The following is a 22,117-nucleotide window of genomic DNA, read 5'->3' on the forward strand; positions in this document are numbered from 1 at the left end:
ATATATATAAATTATTTTTAATTACTTTAGCTTACATATGTGTTTCTTCAGCATTTCAACAATGAGCTTTCATATTTTTAATTCAGTATTTCGTTTTTTTCAATAAAGTATCGACATCTTTTCTTATTGTAGTAATGCGGTTTCCATAATAGCGCAGCATTAAAACGATGAAAAAACCCTTTGTTTAAATATTGCATGTGAAATAACTCAGCGCAGAAGGATTGAAAATATAGCAAAAAGATACTAAAAATATTAGCAATCTGTAACAAAAAAAATGCTGTGCCAGTCAGTGAATTCATTAAAAAGATATTGAGGAAAGCTTAGCTGATTGAGATAAAATAATTCATCATTTATGTAAATGCTTTTAACTCATCATAAGGTTAACAACCAGAGAGAGTATTGCTAATTAAAGCATAATGTACAATTCCCCCCCCCCCAAAAAAAAAAAGTTCACCACCCTGAATAACTTTTGAACTAATGAAGGGATCTCCACGTTTTAGGACTTAATCTTAATGGTACCTTAAATATGCTAATCAATAGGTATAGACGATTTTATAAGTTACGAAATAAGACACAAAAACATGCTTTCGCTGAATAAACATACTTATTTTTCAGCAGATTTGGATTTTTAATTTCCAAAATATAGGGTGCCCATAGGGGAAATAGGATGCCCATAGTCAAAATAGGGTGCCCATAGTCAGGAGAGCAGTCAAAAGTTTGAACCCCTTATTGTTAATTTTACTTTCTGCGTATTTTGCCCATCTCAAAAATTTCTTAAGCAAATTTAAAAAAAATTGAAAAATTAGAAAAAAAATTAAAGCGAAATTTGCTGAATGGTTCCTGAGAATTCGAATTTTGAAAAAGTCACATATTTGTAATTCAATTTCTCAGAAACTATTAAACCGATTCCTCTGAAATTATTTTGCTACGTAAAACTTCATACTTTAAAATTACGTAAAAATTGTATACCCTACAATTCAAAATTTTTTCGACTATTACTTAGTAAAATAATAAATATTTACTTAAGTTTGTTTTTTACATCTTTGGATAAACAAATTTTATAATTGTGTGCAAAATTTTTCAATCCGCTTAAAAAACAGGGGATACAGCAAAATAAGCAAAAAGTAAAATTAACATTAAGGGGTCCAAACTTTGGATCATTCTCCTGAGCAAACTATAGAGACCAAATTTTCCAGATTGCAGCTACCCCCTATATTTTGAGGGTTAGAAATCTGAATCCATTGGGGAAAAAAGGGTAAGTTTATTTAGATAAAGTACGTTTTTGTGCCTGATTTTGTAACTAAAAAAAATATCGTCAGCACTAATTAATTAGCATTTTAGAGGTAAACCCCTCGAACCATTAAGATTGAGACTTAGAACGTAAAGGTCCAATCATTAGATCAAAAGTTATTCATGCTGGTCCTTTTGTTGGTGCACTGTACATAATTAAAAAATGAAATATATAATTAAAAAAATATTAAATTTTAAAAATTTCTTTTCGTCTACTTCAAATTAATCCCAGTATATAAAAAAAAAATTTAAAAAAGCATCTACTCACATTTGAACAAATGTTTAATGACAGTAAATTTGGACTGAACGGGGGGGGCATGAATCAAATCGATCGTTAAATTGATATAATTTTTAAAGATAGCAACACATCACCACTTTCTATGTCAGTTTTGCCTATAATTTCTCAGTGCTTTCTTTTTCTTTTTTTTCAATACTTTTTTGTACAATGTTAATTTCGTCTTCTGAAAATAATGTTTTGTAAAATACTTTGGACAATGAATCTAATTGAAAAAGATAAGATATCGCAAAAAAATTATTGTTTGTATAAAAATTTATTATATGGATTTTTGTTGCTTGCAGGAATCAGGGAAAGATTTTTTAAATTCAGGAGGAGATGTCTCCATAAACCTTTGGGGGGAGAAAGACACCTCTGCGTTGAGTAGATAGATGTTAAAAACCTTTAACACAAAAATATTTTGAACCTATTAAATATTCTTTATATTTCCACAGTCGACCCAACTTTTGGGTTTACGACTACTAATATTCGACTCCGTAGCCTCGTCATTTTCTACCAATCCAGAAGACAAGGAAACTCCTGGATCAGTACCCCCAGAGGTATTGTATTGTTATGGGGACATGGAGGACTTTGTGACTCGACAGATTTAAAGTGCACCAGTCCCTATTAACTATGCGTGTCTAGTATTTGGTTGGCGAGGATGGAACACACGAGCTCTAGGACACGGGGCCCAGTGTCCTACCCACCAGGCCTATTAAATACGAAAGTATCGGAATGACTGTTCACCGACCTTTATAAATACTTTTAGGCAAGAATGAATTTAAATGAAATGCGCACATTAGGCATCGCAAAACAATGTGTAAGCGTTACTGAAAGTTAACAAATCACAACTGAAGATGGACCAAAAATGAAACAAATAGAATCAAAGTGATTTCTCAGAAGTGATTCATTCAATTACATTTTGTGATAAGAATAAAGTGCATACATGAGCAAAGTTCATGGCTCCAACTCTCTCCTGGCGACTCGATTCTTTCCCAATCCAGACAAATAAACCGTTGATTCCACCATCCAATAGAAAACAATCCTGCTAAAAAAATATTTAAAGGCATTTTAAAAAGAAATTACAAAATGTATTTTTTTTTTTTTTGAAAAAAATGATTTGTAAAAATTCTAATACATTGACTGCAAAGAAGCCGTAGTGGTTGAATTTTCTGGAAAAATTCACGAGACAAGACTTTTCAAACATTTTATGACTCAAAAACGTATTTTATTCTGTCATTTAAAGTTGCTTAAGTTTAAAATGACGTAAAAACTTGTATGGATGGTTGTCTAAATGTAAACAATAACAAACTTCATAAAACTGGAAGAAATTTAAAAAACTTTTGGTGTATCATCCCACTTAGAAGCGATATGTAAACAAGCTTAATATTCTATCTAGGAAGTTTTTTATTGCAATTTGTGTTTAAATTTATGTGTAAAATTTTAAAATTCATAAGAGTTTTCTGTAATTTAAAAATTCTAACAGATCGTGAACCCAAAACAAATTTAACAAAATTAACATCACAGCATAAAATAGGGTCATTTGTTATTTCCTCATAGTAAATTTCCGAATTCATTTGTTGTTCGCTTCGTTGAAAGGTAGATTGAAAGAACGCCTTATATTGAAAACACTACTAGTATGGATGGTGTTTTCAGTAGAAAAGTAAACAATCTCGAGTTCGGTTAAAAAGTTTGCAGCTGCTTACTACATGTTATTCTGAGAGGCGATGTTTTCAAACGGATAATTTTGTTTTCAATAAAATAAATAAAGTAGATAATTTCTGAGCTCAAATCTGCTGTATTTCATAAGATATTAATGTTATTATGTAATTCTGGGGAGTTTGGAGTGAAAATTTGTTTTAGTTATTTTGTTATTTATTATTAAAAAAGGTGACATGGTTGCTAGATTTTGAATAACTCGCTTTTTTGGCAGTCTCGATTTGGCCTCTTTCCATTTGTTTATTACTGTTTGTTCGTGTTGCAAGCTGTCTACCATTTTACGTTAGTGTTAACACTTTTAGTATTGTAAACACAAGTATTGTTAGCATTGTAAATATAAGTAATAAGTAATCAAATGCATTGTTTGCAAGAATCTCAAAACACAATGATGCCAAATGGCTTTAAAATACAACTGAAACAGTAACCCTGAAATTTAAGCAGTCCCGAGCTTGCAGCGCTCCCTAGTGTAGAAAACACCATCCATAATAATATTGGATGGTGCATTTTTTTCAAGCTTAGATCGTAAAAATCAATCTGCTCGTAGCTTTACGTGGTCAACCAACCTTTGGACTATAGGATTGACACGGTAGGTGTTAAAATTCATTGTAAGATTGATTTTTATGCCTAAGCTTAAAAAAGTACACGATCCAATATTAGTGTACTTGAAGTGTTCTGTCAATTTAAATTTCATCAGAACAGACAACAAATGAAGATTCCGCTCAATGCAAACAAAATATAACATTATTTCACACAAATATAGCCAAATAACACTCAAAACATGGCTAATGTTTTCTGAAATTTGCTTTGGGCTCAGAATCAGTTTAAATTTGTAAATGATATGCAGAAATTTAATCACAATAATAAAACTTCCTAGAGCCTGTTCACACTCATAAGCATAACATAAGCGGATGGATACCAGTGGCATAGTTTTGTTGTATGTTTGGAGGGGGTTACTACGTCTTCTGACATGCATACACCTGCCAACTTGCACGCTCGCTGAAAAAGATTTTTTAATAATTGAACTCATTAAAAATTTAAGAGCTAAGTGAGCTAACAAATAGATCATATTTACATATTTTTGAATTATTGATTTGTCATGGTAGACTGAAATGTTTTTTTTAACTTTAAATGGAAGATTTAATACGTCAAACAGCTATAATGTTGCTACTACTAAGAAGTATCTTATATACATATATGTATATGTTCAATTTTATTTAATGAATACATATTTAAATTACGAAAAAAATGAATAAAGAAAATTTTATGTGTCTACATCTTCTGACCTAACCGAATAGCTCATTAATGAAGCAATATATATGATTTCGGAGGGGGTTTTTATCCCCCATACCCTCCCTAAAACTACGCCACTGGGTGATACACCGGAAGTTTTCTGAATTCCTTCCGGTATTAGGAAGCTTGTCATCGCTTACATTCAGTCAATCATCCATCATTAACGAGAAGCAACATTTTTTGTATCTTGTGTGCTAACAGTTTGCCCTTCAGGACTGAATTTATACATACTAAAGAGTACATATACGAACTAAATGTCAGAAAAGTTCCTTTATTTGAATGATATTGTAATGGAATAAGGGCCGGATTAACCTATAGGCACACTAGGCACGTGCCTAGGGCCTACGAAATTCAGAGGCCTACGAAAAACTTGGGAGAAAAAAATTTGTTGACAAAAATAATTTAACTTTAAAAACAACAAGTGTATTTTGCACAAAATTATGAAGATACAAATAAAAATATAATATTTTTCGGTAATAAATTATTTTGCAGAATCTCATGATCTAATATATTACTTTTTTGCGATTTTTGGATTCAACGAAATCTTGTATTATGCTGTCGAATTCCAAACTACGCAAAATGTCGTACTCAATAGACATAAGTGCGAGCGATGCCAAACGATCTTGATTCATTGTTGAACGCAAATAATTTTTTATCAATTTTAACCTGGAGAAAGATCTTTCTCCTTCTGCATTTCATCCAAGAATCAACAAATATATTCTTAATGCAATATGGACGTTAGGAAAAGTATTCACTAGTTTATCTTTGACATAGTTATCGATCGAACTAATCATAATGGTATTATCGATATCGACTGCAATATCGGCAGTATGTCGGTATTGCAGATAAAGTTCGATAAACAAATTTGTAAATTAAAATCCATATTAATAAAAATGTAAAAAAAAATATGCAAGAAAATTTTAGCATATATTTTGAAAAGAGGGGAGGGGTGGGAGAAGGAGGGGAGGGCCCAAAAACGGCTATGCCTAGGGCCCACGAAAGGTATTATCCGGCTCTGTGCCTAGGGCCTACGAAAGGTATAATCCGGCTCTGGGAATAAGTAAAGATCCCGAAGGGATTAATGCATTACGATATTAACATTAACTCTCTTGACTAAAATACATGGAATATATTTTCCATCCATTCTAGGGTCCAGAATCAGTCTGGAAAAAAAATATTTCAAGAGAACATAAGTGTCTGAATTTGTAACTTACTCATCAATAGTTAGAACAAATTAATTAGCTTATTTAAGAATGACCTTTTGAACCATCAAAATCTTTTAGTAGCTGAAAATGAATGACTCAAGGGGATTTATTTTTGTGGCTTACAGTACAGTTATCTCAGGATTACTTTTGAGTCTTTCATTACTTGAGAAAGGAAGTAAAGAATACTTTCTTTCACACATAAAAATTAATTTTAAGGTGTTTTTTTTGCCCACCCACTACAGATGAAAATCAGAAAATTGAATTTAAACTTGTTTTCAGTTTGTAGGGGAGTCCTAATCCTGAGGGTGTCAACTATGCAGGATTAACTGTCCATTTTTATATCTCTTTTCATAGGATTGTTAGAAAAAATTCGACTTACATCGTTATTTAAATATTCCTGTTTCAATGGCTGATAGGCTATGCATTCAACTTGAAGTTCACCACATTCGTCTTCTGAAACTCTAATCAACAAATAATTCATTTCATCAAAGCAATATTTCAAAATAAACAATATTTCAAAGCAATTTATTTTTAAGAGGGGATTCATTATTTTCTACTTGTTTAAAGTGATACAGAGTCCAATCATTAATCCATCAACATTTAATTGTGGTCCACTGATGATGAAAACTTTTGCAACAGATTTTCGTTTATAAATACACCACTCAAGTCCAATCAAGGGGGGGGGGAGTTCAGGGTTCAAACCCCTCCTCCAAACATTAGTTGGTTATTTTAATTTTTCTCTCTTTTTTATGCTAATAGTTTAAATATTTAAGTAGCTTCATTTCTTAATAAAAGTATCTTTTTAAATACTAAAACAATGTTAAAATAGAGTTTTCCTCTTGATTATGAACTGGATTAAGAATGCAATTTTATTGCTTCCTGTCCTTGTTCATTTATAGTAGGGATTGAAAGACTATTCTAAAAGTTTTTTCTCTGAGAATAAGATAAACGGTCATTCCACTCTTATTTACTATTATCTGATCCTTTTAGTACGTTTTGTTGCACATGGGGAGGCAAACTTAAAGCCTGCTTAATACTTGACTCCCAGAAAAACCTTCTAAATATTTGTGCCAAAATAATTCAGGAAATCAGAAGAAAGCGAAAATATGTTTCACAAGCGTGAGAATACTCTAATAATTGATTGCTCAACAACTTGTGAAATCTGCATTGGAACTGTTCAAAAACCCTGGTGTTACACTTTTAACATCAATGTGTGAAAGAATAGATGCAGATTTCATGAAAAGTTACAAAAAAGATTAAAGTGAGCGGAAAAGAGGATCATTTGGAGCCCTTAATACATAATTTTTTGTCCAAGAAACGAATATTCAAAACAAAATCAATATTAATTATTTTCAACAGAAAGTAAAAACAGTTTATCTCTGATCTTTCCAAACTATTACTCTGACGAGTAAGACCTATGATATGATTTTCTACTTTTAAATAAATACGCTTAATTTTAGTGTCCATGAAAATCGAATACATAATAACATATCATATCATTAATAATACAGCCTGCTATGGAATTTCTGACTTACCTGTATAGGCCTACTTTACTATCAAAATTGGTTACAAAATCATCATCATCCGCTACAGCTTCAGCAACGTCAGTCATACTTCCACCTCCTAATTGCTCAAAGAATTCTGACGCTTCATCATTATCATCTATGCATAAAGAATTTTTTTTTAAATTGTTCAATCAAATTCAGAGATGGAAAGCTTATTTTCATTTTTACATTAATTTGTAAATTAAAAGAGGACAACACATATTTGATATTCTTGGGAAAATTAGATAGAATTTGAAGTTAAGCATTAAATTCTCTATATTATGAAAGAAGCATGAGTCTTTGCCTATCACATTGGTTGCCAACAGGAAACAAATCCTTTTAATTGCTGCATATTATTTTACACATAGGGAATTTTAGAGATTTTTATAGTCATCCATTTGACATGGAAGAATATCAGCGAAACACAGCAACCAAAACGGAAGTATCCAGAAACAAATTACAGAATATAAAAAAAGAAATGAGAAGATACAAAGCTTAATAACTCGGCTTGGAAAATCCCTTAAATGGGTTAAAACATCAAACATATGCCACTTCATGGTACACATGGACACGGGCAAGGCTGAAATTTTTGCAGATAGCATTGAGAAACGATTCTCCCTGAAGGACCATCCAAACAACATAATCTCTGAAAAAGAAATTATTGAAGAATAGGAAAACCAATCCAAAAATCCTCTAATCACCATTGAGGAAACCATGCTGGAAAAGATTCTCACCATCACAAGAAATTTTAAAAATAACAAAGCCCCTGGTCAGGATAAAATGACGAATATTATGATCAAAAGATTAACATTTAATAAAATATTAAATATCAGCACAATAATAAACTCCTGCATTAAAAACAACTATTTCCCACGAGACTGGAAAGTAGTACTTTTTCCGCACCTTAATCCGGAAAATGACAGAACCATCAGCTAACTTACTGTCTTCTCAAAAAATTTTTGAAAAGATAATATTAAAAAGACCTTTTTCTTAACATACAATTTGGATTTCTAGAAGGCTTATCAACAACAAAAAAGCAACAGGTTCGAATCGTCGAAAATATTTCTCAAAACTTCCATAAGGAAAAAGGCTAATCTATAAACTCATAAAAAATAAAATTCCACATTTAATGCTAAATCTCACAAATAGAACTTTTAACATAAAAGTAAACACTGTCATATCAGAAAATTAAAGGCTGGTGTCCCACAAGGGTCCATTTTATTCTTGATTTACTGTGTCGCAACATTCACTAGTAACAAAAATATTATGAATGCATTCTACGATGACGCTTTATTCTAAGTAAATCGATATGCCCATACACAGCTGTATCGAAGAATGGTGATCTAAATGGCCTCATCATCAAAAGAAGTTATATATATAAGAAATTAATTATCATCAAAAGAAAGAAGACAAAAACAGATATTAACCTACTACTGCAAAGTATTTAGGAATACACACATCGAAAACGCCATAGGGAAAAGCCTTGGATGCAACTCAAAGCACACTTTATTTACAGACCCATCATAAGTTATGCTAACATGACACAAAAGAAAAATTGAAAACAAAACTTTTTAAGAAGAATTACAGTTCAGATCTGAGAAGAGACTTAATCATAAATGAGCTTACCTGAGCTCATCTTTTTTCACTTGAATGTAATACCTGCCATGACAATAGCATTTTCAATCAATGACAGCACTAAATATAACCCTGTCTGTCCGACGGGACACCCTCCAAAAAAAAATATTGCAAATAATGTGCATAGATTTTTACTTTATCTTCATTGTATCTAATCTCGTTTTCTTATTATCATTATTTAGTCAGGACTGTTACTGGGGAGCTGGTCTCCAGGACATCGGGCACTCCAACTCGTATCTGTGTGTATGCAATTTCTTAAATAAATTTCACTCATATGGATGATTAATATAGTTATAGGCAATTATCGCTTCTTAGTCACACTCTTTACATTGTTGAAAGTTTTAATTGTTGAAAGTTTTTTGAGATATATAAATAATGATTTATTTTTAAAACTTGTGCTTATGACTTTTCACTGCTACTCAACTTCTTTCCCGCCTAAAGTTCCAGCGCAGAGGTGACAGAAATGAATTCTGGCTAAGACCATCCGGAATATACACTCCCTGCCCAAATCATTCGATGCACAATGATATTCTATGTCACGTGATATTATACAGCTTTATTGTTTTTACACGACTGTTGCTTACGTTAGTGTATCAATGGGTAAAATTAGACGCTATATAACATAATTTTGACGATAGGATAAATTAGACGATATTATATATAAATATATAATATATCAGGTATTATATTATTATAGCGTAATAATTAGATCAAATTATTAGACACGCTGTAATTTTTTTTCAAAAATGACATGTTTTGCACGAGTTTTTAGGCAACACTTTTAGATTTATATGTAATGGGGTTTTCATAGAGGAAATTTTTTATATACTCCCTATTTGTATTTATTTTGAACGTATTGCATTACAATGTTAACCAACTGATACACGAACGAGAGCAAACAGTCGTGTAAAAACAATAAAGCTGCATAGAGTATCACGTGATAATGAAGACTTTAGATAGAATCTTAGAGTGCGTCTCATGAGTTGGTTAGTGACTGTACACGCTTGTAAAATCTGTGGTTGATTGTTGAGTAGTACGGGGCCCTTCAATCAATCCCTTCAAATCCATTTGTGGGGTTCCTAGCTAAGAGGTGCTTTCTTGTCAAACTATATATTAAACGCAAAAGGCTAGGTTGAGTATTAGAAAATAAAACAACAAAAGCAGCCACTTTGCAACGAGAGAAACTTCCATTGGTATTTTAAAACTTAAAGAGCTCAGGTAAATGAGGAATGCTAAAAATCTCAAAAAGCCATAAATTGTTTAGATTTTGAAAAATGTTTTCCAACATTTTAAGGTTTACTCTACCTTCAATTCATTCATGAAAGTCATTTCATAAATCTATATATAAAATAAATGTCAAACTTGCCGATGATTTTGACGATGCTCCGACCACAATGGATGTCGTCACGAATGGCATTGGCGGCCTGGATGGCCTTGATGCGTTCCATACGACCACTCTGGTGACCGACAAAAACAAAGATGGTTGGACCATTGTCGAATATGAAGCAGTCCCCATTATTGAGTGAGGAAACTGCAACAGGTACTTGGTGTAATCGAACATTCCTCCTTCCCTTCACACGCAGCAATCGTTGAACTGGAACATCCACAACATGATGGAATCCAGACTTCACACCTCCTTGCAAATACCTACAAATACCATTACATTCATAATCAAGTCGATTCCCTGCATCATAGAATAGATTGGATTCATTTTTGAATGCAATTTATTTTAAGGAAAGGAAATCCTAGTCAAAACATTATTTTGAATTTAAGGCATCCCCAAAGCCTATCAGCTTAAGAGGACATTATACCAAAGGAAAAATGACACATTTACAAAATGTTATTTAGAATTCCCCAAAGCTTAGCAACTTCAGAAGAAGCTATACCGCTGAAGAAATGTTTCCTGGAAAATAAATAAAATTATATTTATAATTTAATACATTCGCAAAGTTTATCCGATTAAGAGGTAGTTATAGTGCGTGGTAGAAACCCGTCCTGACAAACTTATAATATAATATTTAGAATTTAAATGCGCGACGTCAGTAAACTCTAGTGAGTCGTCCATAAAAGTACCGTACTTGTTACAGTACCGTGGGATTCTGAACAAGTTCCCGAGCATTGTTTCCTGCTCAGTATTCATCCTAATGATGTGTTTTAACTCCTCTAAAAGTTTGTCACAACACGTGTGTGACCCTCCGTTATATACTATTTTTATACTTGTACATTTCGGAAAAAAAATAGACCAAAAATTTCATTAAAAAAAATCTATAGCTTAAGGAGCAACACTCATTTCAGATCATGTCCCCCTACTGAGGCAAGATCCATTATTTGTATGAATGCAACAAAAAATGTGTAGAATTACAATGATTACTCATTAAAGTATATTTATCGCTCATTCACAATCCCATTTGAGGTCAACCTGCAAAACTAAGTATGTAAAAACCCAAACATTAGAGTGTCATTATTTTAATTTATTATTCTGTCTCACGGGATGTGTTAAGGAACATCTCAATTTCTTTGGATGTATTTTTTCTTTTCAGCTGTGTCCTATCAAAAACTGGTGGAAAGTCTTCCCAAAAAGCAAGACTATGCTGTGATATTAATTTTCTTAAATTTGATTTAGGCTCTGTTAAATTACAAAAAACTCTTATGGATAATAAATCACTACAATATAACTTCCTAGAAGCCTGTTCACACACACACATCGCTTCATAACATAAGTGTAGGAATACACAGGAAGCTTACATTGGTATAAAGAACTCCCCTTTGTCTGGGCGGTGACTATGGTAACGAGGTATAACTATTTCAAGTAGGCGTGCGGGGTTTACAAGTTTTGGCTCAGGTCGGGGAGAGAATCTTCGGTTAGCTCTAGAGTGAAGAACCTCCCTGAAATGAGCCATTCTTGTTTCCATAGCAGCAGTTGGCCTCAGACTTTGCGGAGGGGGAAGTTCTTGCCGTAGACAAACTATACATAAAAAGAGAGATAATGACCTGATTCCTTTTTTGAAATAGGAGAGGAAGAGACTGGATTCGTGATTCTGCACTTCCCTGTGCTGCACAGGACTTCCTCCCAGTGAATCGTCCAACTCAACACTCTTAATAGCCGCAGTTCCAAATTCATCCTAAGAAGTGGTCATTTCTCAATTCAGAGTGGGTAAAATTTTGACACATTCCACCAATAAATAAAAAGATCTTAAAAATCTAATTCATTAAGCTAAATGAATTTCTTTTTGTACACAAATCAATCACAATATTACTTACTAGAAAAAAAGTTGACCTATAAAGAATCAAAAGTTATGATTCCACATTTTTAATGAGCTTGCATTTTGTTCATAAATCTCGCCATAAAAATTTCGACTACTATACAACTAGCTACAGCACTAAAATCTCAACTGTATTTCCCCGGTAAACATTTAGTGGTTTTAATTTATTTATTTAATTTTTTTTTTTTTTTTTTTTTTTTTTTTTTGACTGACTGATTGATTTGGTTGCAACTGGATTTCCAAGAATGGCTATAGTTCTGAAATTCGGAAGGAAAAAAACTTAGCAATTACTTACAACGAACGGTAATTTAAAGAAAAATATTAAGTACCAATAAAAATTAAACAAAATAGTTTAGTATATTATCGGAAAATAATCTACGTGGTAGCTTTAAGAAAGAATAAAGATATAATGAAATAATTAGTTGGATAGTTCTGTGAATCACACGTGGTCAGATAATTAAAAATTTAATTTCGCAGGTAAGATGTTAGGACGACATTTAAGATACTGAGATTACTTATGATGCTAAAAATTTTGGCTACGTATTTGACAGCTTTTTATGTTCTGTATCTTTATACCTCTTTGTAGTGACTTATAAAACATCAATACTATTTCAGATAATCTATGTTGAAGTCACAAGAAACAAAAAAAACAAAAACAAAAAAAAGAATCAATAATTTATCTTCATTTTTTTGAAAAAATAGAATGCTTAATAAGAAGTCAGCTGTTTTGCATCGAACAAATTTCAAACAGAAGGATGTTTTTAATTTCTTGACAAGATTTCATTCCCAGCTAGCAGGCAATAATTGGCAATAAAAGTTTTCTTTTAATAAAATATTGAGAATAATTTAAAAAGGAATTTCACTGTAAAAGAAATCCTAAATTAAAGTATTAAAAAAAATCGATTTGTATATTAATGAAAAATTTATATTTGTGGTTGTGTAAGGAATAAGATTTTTTTAAAAATTTTTAATTTAATTAAACAGTTGGTAAAATAGTAAAATAGCGAGGACAGTTAATTTACTAAAAGATTAAGACGATATATTAGATTCGATGTTGAGAAATTTTAAGATCTTAAAAATTTTTACTGCGTTTTTGTATTAAGAATTATGAAATATATATTGAAGAAATTGATAAATATATTATTCCAAAGCAATGCATGCATATGTATATTATTGAAATTGTATCAATTATTGAAAAAAACAAACTAAAAATAAAATATAATCACATTAAATATAATCACAATATGATGTATAATCACATGCTTTTATAAAACATGACATTCGTTGAATAAAATGTTTTTTATTCAATAAAATGTTTTATTCCAATTTCTTTACTAAATTAAGAATAAATTTTCAGACAACTAAATTGTTAGAAAAAATTTATAATTAAAATCATATTTTTATTATATTTTTTAAAATTCTAAAAAATAAGATTAGTGGTCAGTCAAGTTCCTCGTAAGTTAACCACATTTAAATATTAATCGCCTCATTTAAATATTTCTTCCCTGTCTCCAAATTATTTTCTATTTAAATTCATTTTAATTTTTCTCGGCTTCTACCAAATAAAAACTGTTGAAACTTAAGATTTTGCTATAGTAAAATATGTAGATTAATATGGTATAAAAAAAATTTATACCTCATAATTCAAAATTTTTGCATCCTTAATTCATATCAAAAATAATTATTGAAAATTATTTTCGGCATGAAATTATCTTTGGGCAAAATGGCTTTTATGAATGATTAAAAAATTTTAAATTGCTTAATTATTTATAAAAATATGACTAAAAATGCAAAAAGTGAAATTAACATTAAGGGCTGCGAACTTTGAATCGCTCTACTGACTATAGGAACCAAATTTCCCAGATTGCGGCTATATTTTGATGAATCCAAACATGTAAAAAAAATCTACGTTTATTCAGAGAAAGTACGTTTTTGTGTCCGATTTCGTAACTTAATTAATAGTTGGCTCTCAACAATTAGCATATTTGAGGTCACCCTCAGCAACCATTAAGACTGACACTTAGTAATCCAATATTAGAGAGAAAGTTATTCAGGGTTCTTTTTTTTTACTGTAACATCAATCCTAACCTTGACAGGAAACAGTTAAGAAATTTCTCCATAATTTTTTTAAGGTCAAAATTCAGACTGGCCATGATTTCATAATATATATATATATATATATATATATATATATAACAAGAGAGTGGAATGAAAACACATAGCCAATCACAGAAGACTTCTGGTTAGTAACGCACAAAACAGCCAATCAAACTTGAGTACGCATGTGTGCGAAAAATTAATAATTTTTAATAATGCCGTCTGCAGAAGTGTTACAACTAAACTTGCCAGCTGAATCTGGTTCTTGTTGCGATTTCTATTTTGTATGGAATGTGTGAAATATATTGAACAGAGTTTACTTTAAAATACTTATATCTTATATATAAAATATGGATCGCCGTGAATATCTTAGGCGATATCAACAGCGACATACGGCTGAACATAATTTAGCAGCACAAAATTACCGGGAAAATAATCGGAGTGCTATCAATGCGCGACGATGAAACGTTGAAGAGTTAAAACGTTTAAATGAAAACGAATAATATGGAAAAGAAATTGATAAAAAAAATGTTGTATATAAGGAGGTTTGGGAAAAATATACTTGAGGGTGCCCCTTGGCGAAATTGGCAACTTATGTTTGGCGCTATTCCTGTTTCGCGGAACACCGTGGTAATAGGAATGGCAGTCAAAACATAATGATATTTCAATAAAACATTGGAAAATTTCAACAAAACATTGGATAAAGCTTGCAATGAACCCAATATAAGCAAAATTAATAAACCCAATAAAAAGGATTTTGAATCGAAGCAAAAATTAAAGGAGTAGGCGCAGAAAGAAAAGGAAGGAAAAAAAACGTTTATGGTTATTAATTGGTTTTTTTGGCATTAATTGTTATATTTTTTGTTAATAATTGTTTATTTTTTTGTTTGACTTTTCGAATTTTAATTTAATTGTTAATGAGCTTCATAGTGAGCTTTGTAATCAGTGGCGTGCCCAGAATAGAGCGTCGCGTGCCATAAATGGCACGCGTGCCATTGGTTCGCCATCCCTGCCCTCTAGTAATGTGTTAAATAATATTGCTTCCTCGCTTTATATAAGTCTATAATATTGTTTGTATTAAAATTGCTTTATATAAGTTTATAATGCTGGTATTAAGGATCTCTGACATTTTACAATCCTATCATATTCTCTGTATGTGATGTTGGTGCAGAAACATTGCCAGTTAATCTCCAGGAAAGCAACTTTAATTTTGTCCGCGAAGCAAACAAAAATGTTATTGTGTAGCAATTATCGGGGGTTGGCGAGTGGTAGCGAGCAGGGGGTGGAGCCCTCTAGTATATATATATATATATATATATATATATATATATATATATATATATATATATATATATATATATATATATATATATATATATATATATATATATATACTCTCGAACTTCTATATCTCGAAAACCTTATATTTTTGTCCCTTGGTATTAGATACATATCCAAATAATTAATTTTAACTAGTATGTTGAAGAGTTTCTTCTCAAAATGTCAAATAATTTTCATAATAGAAAATGAATTTTTTCTGAAAAATCACAAGATAAGTTTATTGTAAACCAAGTATATTTCCTATTTAATACATGATTTAATGATGATCCTATTTAATGATGAATAAAATTTTTATGTATTTAGACTTATAGTCAGCTGTCATTAAATACATATTTATTAGTAGTTATTTTTATCTCTTATGACTCAACTTTTTAGAGTACCTTAGAATATATTTTTCTACTTTTTCGAATTTATGAACTTGTTATCTCGAAAGCTCGTTATCTCGAAATTTTTTTAGCGTCCCTTCAACTTAAGAGATATCAAATCTCTCTCTGCGTGCGTGTGTGTAACGTAAAAATCTTCACTTAATCTTTTTATGTTATTCCTTTATCTAAATCTTCTTTTCTGAATTAATTATTCTAAACTAAAAGCTCTTTCTCAAACTTTAATATTTGCATCCTATCTTTTAATCTATTTCTGGCTTCAAGTTATGCATTCATTAACATTTTATAGTTTTCCCTCTGACTAACTCGTGAGAAAGACTTTTTCTCTCGACCCATTTAATAGACCAATAATAATTATTAAGATTTCCCTTATTCCCTAAAACGAAATATTATACGGATATATTTTGCAAGATTTTCCCTAACTTTTATTGAAGAGTACTTCGATTTTGTGTCACTTGGATGATTGTTCTCTGTCTAATTATTATATGAACTATCTTTTCCCCTGCTTGTCTTTATACTCGCTTTCGGCAACGACCATTATCCTTGAAATCATCGACTTCTCGATTCAACGGCACCTGAGAGTCGTGAAGGTCCCGGATTCTCATTAACTTTTTATTTCTTAAAAATTCATTTTTTTGTCTTGCAAATTACACGTGTAGACAGCTTCCAGTTCGTGACCTTTAATTAAATTTGTTAATTGTTAAGTTAATTATTTTATTTCATTACCGGCATTGAACAGCCGACCCAATTTTTGGGTTGACTACTAATTACAAGGCTATTTCGTAGCCTTGTCATTTTGAACCCAATCCAGAAGACAAGGGAACTCCTGGATTAAGCATTGGGATGAATTTGCTTTCGCGGGGGACTTTTTGATGGAACTAACTCGTATCATGGAGTAGAAAACCACGAAAACCTCCCACGGTTTGCCTGACGGCAAGGGGACTCTAACCCATGATCCGTCTACCACTGAGGAAATTTTACATCAGCATTGTGGTCGGTGTAAGCCAGGTGCGGAATTCGAATCGACCAGCCATCGCTGGGATTCGAATACAGTTCACATCATTGGAAGGCGAACGCTCCATCCCCTGAGCGGCTTTAGGTTAATTATTGTCTTTTTTTTTTCTCTCTTTTGCCTCACAAATCACTACATATATATTCTAAAAATCAAATTAAAAACAAAAAAAAAACGACTTTAATGTACAAAGAAGTCAAATATAATTGATTGGCAATTAAAAGTTCATTTTAATTACAATAGTGTCATTTATCTTAACAAGAATACTAATTACCCTGCCTTTCCATTCTAAAGCATTATTATTTGCTTTAAAAATTTCTCTTTTGCTTTAAGGTGTATTGTTTATTGATCTTATAACTTAAAAGAAATTTATAACAGTTAATATCCGTTTTGTTTCGGCCAAAAATCCTTACATATAAAATTCATTGCTTTGCATGGTTAATAATAAGAGCACAGTTTGATTTTAATAAGTTGCTTATTATTCATTAAAAGCGCCATTGAGAATACTTTTGTTGAACATATGACATAATATGTTGTATTGAACATTTTTAGTAACAAATTCACCTTTTAAGATAAATATTAAATCCACTCTCACTTGAATTTATATTTAGATAGTGTCTCGATTTTTGATAATACAATTTGAAATCTCGAACTATTTGAAATTCTACTTATTTAAAACCAGAGATTGAGATTCACAATTATCTAATTATAATAATAAAATGAAGAGCCTCTCTCATTAACTGTTTGAGCTATCATTTTGAAGATCTACTCCAAAGGGAAATTTTAGCTCCTAAAAATTCTTTCAATTAATCATTCGAATAATGAATTTTTCTCATTAGTTGAGAATTAGTTATTATTACAGTTTAAACTGCAAACAGATTTTTTTTTTTTTTTTTTTTTTTTTGCACACTGTTTAAAGTGAACAATACTTAGTCAACATAATTTCTTAAAGTCAGCCTAATGGATAGGATTTTCAAAATAAATGTAAACAACAATCTCGAGTTCTTGACCTGCTCTACTTCCGATTAGAAAGTATACAGCTGCTTGCAACAGTTTTATTCTTTTAGGCGATATTTTCAAACCGATAATTTTGTTTTTAATAAAAGAAATAAATATATGTAATTTCTAAGCTCAAATCTGTTGTATTTCATAAGATATAAGGTAATTCTGGTGAGTTTGAAGGGAAAATTTGTTTTAGATTTAGAGACGCATTGTTAAAAATAAGTGACATGGTTGCTAGATTTGGAAGGAACTTGCTTTTTTGGCAGTTCTGATTTGGGCTATTTTTACTTGTTTATTAGTGCTTGCTCCAGGAGTGCGCCATCATGCATTAGTACATTGTTCGAGCTGCGAGATTAAGTTCATTTACAAATTCTCATTTAGGTTTCAATTTCGAAGTTGGTTTAGTGTTAAAAGCGTTTAATAACGATTCTTTTTTCTAATGACCAATTATTACGTCTTAAATGACGATTCTTCTTCTAAGCACAAATAATAAATGAAGTGGCAAATATCCCAGAAACTACTACTCAATAGAAAATCCGCAGAAAACCTTACGACAACCTTGTGTTGGAATTTTTTTTTTTATTGTCTTGAAAATGTTTGTATTAAAAACCTTTTTTCGATAAAGCAAAAATATTTGCAGTTTCAAACTTTTCATTCAAAAAAGGATTAAAGATTATTTTTTAAAAATTATTGTCACTTAGGTGTCCATCATATGACGTTTTAGCTTACGTCATAGTATCAATTTGCATTGTCCATTAAAATGTCACGACAAGGTGGATTTTAGCTGAGCACACAAGACGTTGCGAAAAGAAACCTTATAATGACCTAGATTTAAGATTATTTCCCCCCTTGAGACAAGCTTTATGGAAGCATTTTTTTCACACTTGAAAACTCTAAGTCGACCTCGAATTAAGGGTTTTATATAAAGGTTGTTTCCCCAAGGCTTTGGATGAGGGTAATGTGCGTAGAATAGAGTAGATTGTCACAGATTCACCGTTTTAAGGTTAGAAGGTTTACACGTAAACCGCATCACAAACCTTTTTAGGTTTACATCAAAAGGTTTTTGCTGAGTAAAGATAAACCTTATTTTGCTATATGGGTCATGGTGTGAACCAAATGGCTTCAAAACATACTAAAAACAGTAACCCGGAGGAAGTTTTAGACAATAGTCTGTTGCTAAACCTTAGTCTCAATGGCTAAATGAGGAAGCTTTTCTTTCCAACGTTCATGTGTCAAATGCTCAAGACGTTGTGGAGATTGAGCCCTCCAATCAATCCCAGTGATCTGCACTCGACCACAGTGCTGACCAAAAATATCCTCAGTGGTAGACGGGTCCGTCAGGCTAAACTTTGGAGATTTTCATCTCCATGTAACGCAAATGCGGGTTAGTTCGAAGCCCCTCACATAGCAAATTTTTCTCCCAATACTTGATACAGGAGTTCCTTCTGAATCGGGTTCAAAGTTACAACTTACAAGGCTAATGTCGTAAATTGGGTCCAGTGGCTGCAACTTTTATAATTGGCGATCGAAATGAACTACAGGTGGCGTAGAGCACAACTCTCTGCCTATGGCAGCGCATGCTTTCACCATTAGCGTGTGGAGAGTCATAGAAGGAAGGAAGTTTCTGTCTTGATTTCCAAATAGATTAAAAACTTTTAAGTTGGAAAACTATATGGAACTGGAAACTACATTAAACATAATTCCGAAAGAAAACGTCGCGGAAATTTTAAAAAATATGTTTGTGGCAATTAAATACGAAAAATATTTAAAAAAAAAGGGGGGGGTATCGTAGTACATTCCTATACAACTGAGACCAGGGAGGCACTGAAAGAGGAGAAAGAAATTTACCTGAGAGGATTCTTCTCCAATCCAAAAATGAATATTCCATTCCAACCGTTGTCCCTCTTCTGATGTCTAAAAAAATACAAACAAGGCGTCATTTTTACTATAACTGCCTCCCTACAAGGCAAACATTTTTTACTACCTCCATTTTTAATTTAACAAAACAAATTCAGAAGAAGAAGAAAAAAAAAAGCTTTACTTACTGTATGCTTCAAAAATAATGAAAGAACATTCTCAGAAATAAAACTCTCACATTTGACAATTCGGCAATCGTTGCATTTTGAGAATTGTGTACTTGCACTTCAAGGAGATCACCACACAAGTGACCCATGACGTCAAGCTCCAACTGATCGTTTCTTGTCTTCTACTTAACTTGAATTTATTATTTATATGCATTTTATTGTCTTGTGTACCTGGCATAATTAGTTTGTTTATGTTCCACATGCCTGTCTTTGTGTTTGGTCTCTGGGTAAATATATAGTGAAAGAATATAGAATGTGTCATTCAAGGGAATTGTTACTTAACGGCCTAGACTTACTCGAAATAGAATGGAAAGAACAGTTGCTAACGTAGACAAATGCCGCGTTTCAACAACTTATCAGGATTCATATACCCACACTACGTCACTTGCAGGTATCTTATTATTTCGTTCCGAAACCACATGATTTATGACGAAACGTGAATTCTCAAATATAAAACGAAATGTCTCTCTAATCGTGAACCTCATCGCAATGGATTGTGATTTATTCTTTCGTACTCTACTGACAACTGAAACTTCAGACTTTGTTTTTCCAAGATACACAAAGATGTTTTATTTGAGAAATTTATATGAATATTATGTACTATATATATATATATATATATATATATATATATATATATATATATATATATATATATATATATATATATATATATATAGTGTATTTACATTAATTAATGACTGCAGTCATGTGTAGTATTTTACATTTAAGATGCTCATGAAAATAATGCTCATGCTTATAATTTTCCGTTTTATTGCAGTGTTGCTGTTGATGGTTTATTTTAATATACTATTTTAAAACACTTTGGTTTTGAAATAATTATTACTATTTGGAAATGGTAATAGTTCTGCAATTTTACGCTATTTATAAACAGTAGTATACTATTAAGATATTTCCAAGAGAATACATTTATATCTGATAGTATATTATTAAATGTTTGTGATGCAGTTGTCCAACAACCGGGTCACACGCTCGATCTTTGCACATGTGATGCTCAGCTGTATATAGTAAGAACTCCCCTAGCCATTCGTTTGGACCCGCGGCGGTGACACTGTTTAGGACAGGTTTTCACTCGAGTCGGCGAGAAATAGGTTTTCTTCGGTCTATTGCAAGGCTAAAGTGAAGATGTAGAAGTTCATTCCTTACTCAAAGCTAAAACCAGGGCTCGAAAAAACTCAAACATTTTACCCGTCCCCGAGGACGGCTTGTCCAACAATGCACCCGTCCTCCCTTGAAACTAACCCATCGCTTCTAAATAAATAAAAATATAATTTTCTCTTATTTATTACAAATATTTATATAAATTGCACAATGAATTAGCAGTTACTAGGATTACAAATACTAGGATTGCATTATACAGTAATAAAAGGAATACTAGGTTACTAACAGGAGCCCAGTATTTCTTTTATAAAATAATTTATTCTGTTATGAAATAATTTAAATGGCAAATGTCAAGTTATTTGGAATGTCAATTTATCCGAGGGTACTGCGTTTTTTAAATGAATCAAATGAGACGTTTGCCAGTTCCACAATCAAGCTAATGATTTACAGAGGTTTCTGCACAAAACTCTGAAAGGGGTTTTTCATTTAGGTAGATGTTCATAATTGCGTTTAACGCTTCTTGGTTAAGACCAGTGTTAATAATATTTCTCCTTATTAATTATAATTTCTAAAGTTCAATAGATGGCGCTCTGCGCAGTAATGTAAAATCATTAGTTTCTAATTAGTTTCCTCCATGACACTGTACCATTATCATCATCCTTCTTGTTATTAAATATATATTATGTTAAAAGGCGTTTGTTATGATTGAAACCCCGAGATCTGAGATGATATCACCGTAATTAATATTGGCGCACCAACCTGGAGCTAAGAATTTGATTAAAGGTGAGTGCACTTGATTTAAATAATGGATTCATACGATGATTTGAAAAATAAAAGAAAAACAATTCGCTCTTTA

General features: G+C 31.6%; 1 protein-coding gene across 4 annotated transcripts in view; it reads right to left on the bottom strand.

Moving 5' to 3' along the window:
• Gel (Gelsolin) overlaps positions 1-22,117 on the bottom strand; it is an 89,266-nt gene that overhangs the window by 37,531 nt on the left and 29,618 nt on the right. For 2 of the 4 annotated variants that reach the window (XM_071179358.2, XM_043054552.3), the window contains 6 exons: positions 19,904-19,969; positions 11,949-12,079; positions 10,324-10,604; positions 7,314-7,440; positions 6,158-6,239; positions 2,511-2,609 (listed from right to left, as the gene is read on the bottom strand). In XM_071179358.2, the coding sequence (XP_071035459.2) occupies positions 2,511-2,609; positions 6,158-6,239; positions 7,314-7,440; positions 10,324-10,604; positions 11,949-12,079; positions 19,904-19,969 (786 nt within the window). Of the gene's footprint in view, positions 1-2,510; positions 2,613-6,157; positions 6,240-7,313; positions 7,441-10,323; positions 10,605-11,948; positions 12,080-19,903; positions 19,970-22,117 lie in introns of all 4 variants that reach the window. The other 2 variants (XM_043054553.3, XM_043054551.3) reach the window with 1 other exon arrangement.

The sequence above is a fragment of the Parasteatoda tepidariorum genome, chromosome 1 (assembly GCF_982258835.1).
Source record: "Parasteatoda tepidariorum strain Cologne lab strain chromosome 1, Ptep-v5.0, whole genome shotgun sequence".
NCBI lineage: Eukaryota > Metazoa > Arthropoda > Arachnida > Araneae > Theridiidae > Parasteatoda > Parasteatoda tepidariorum.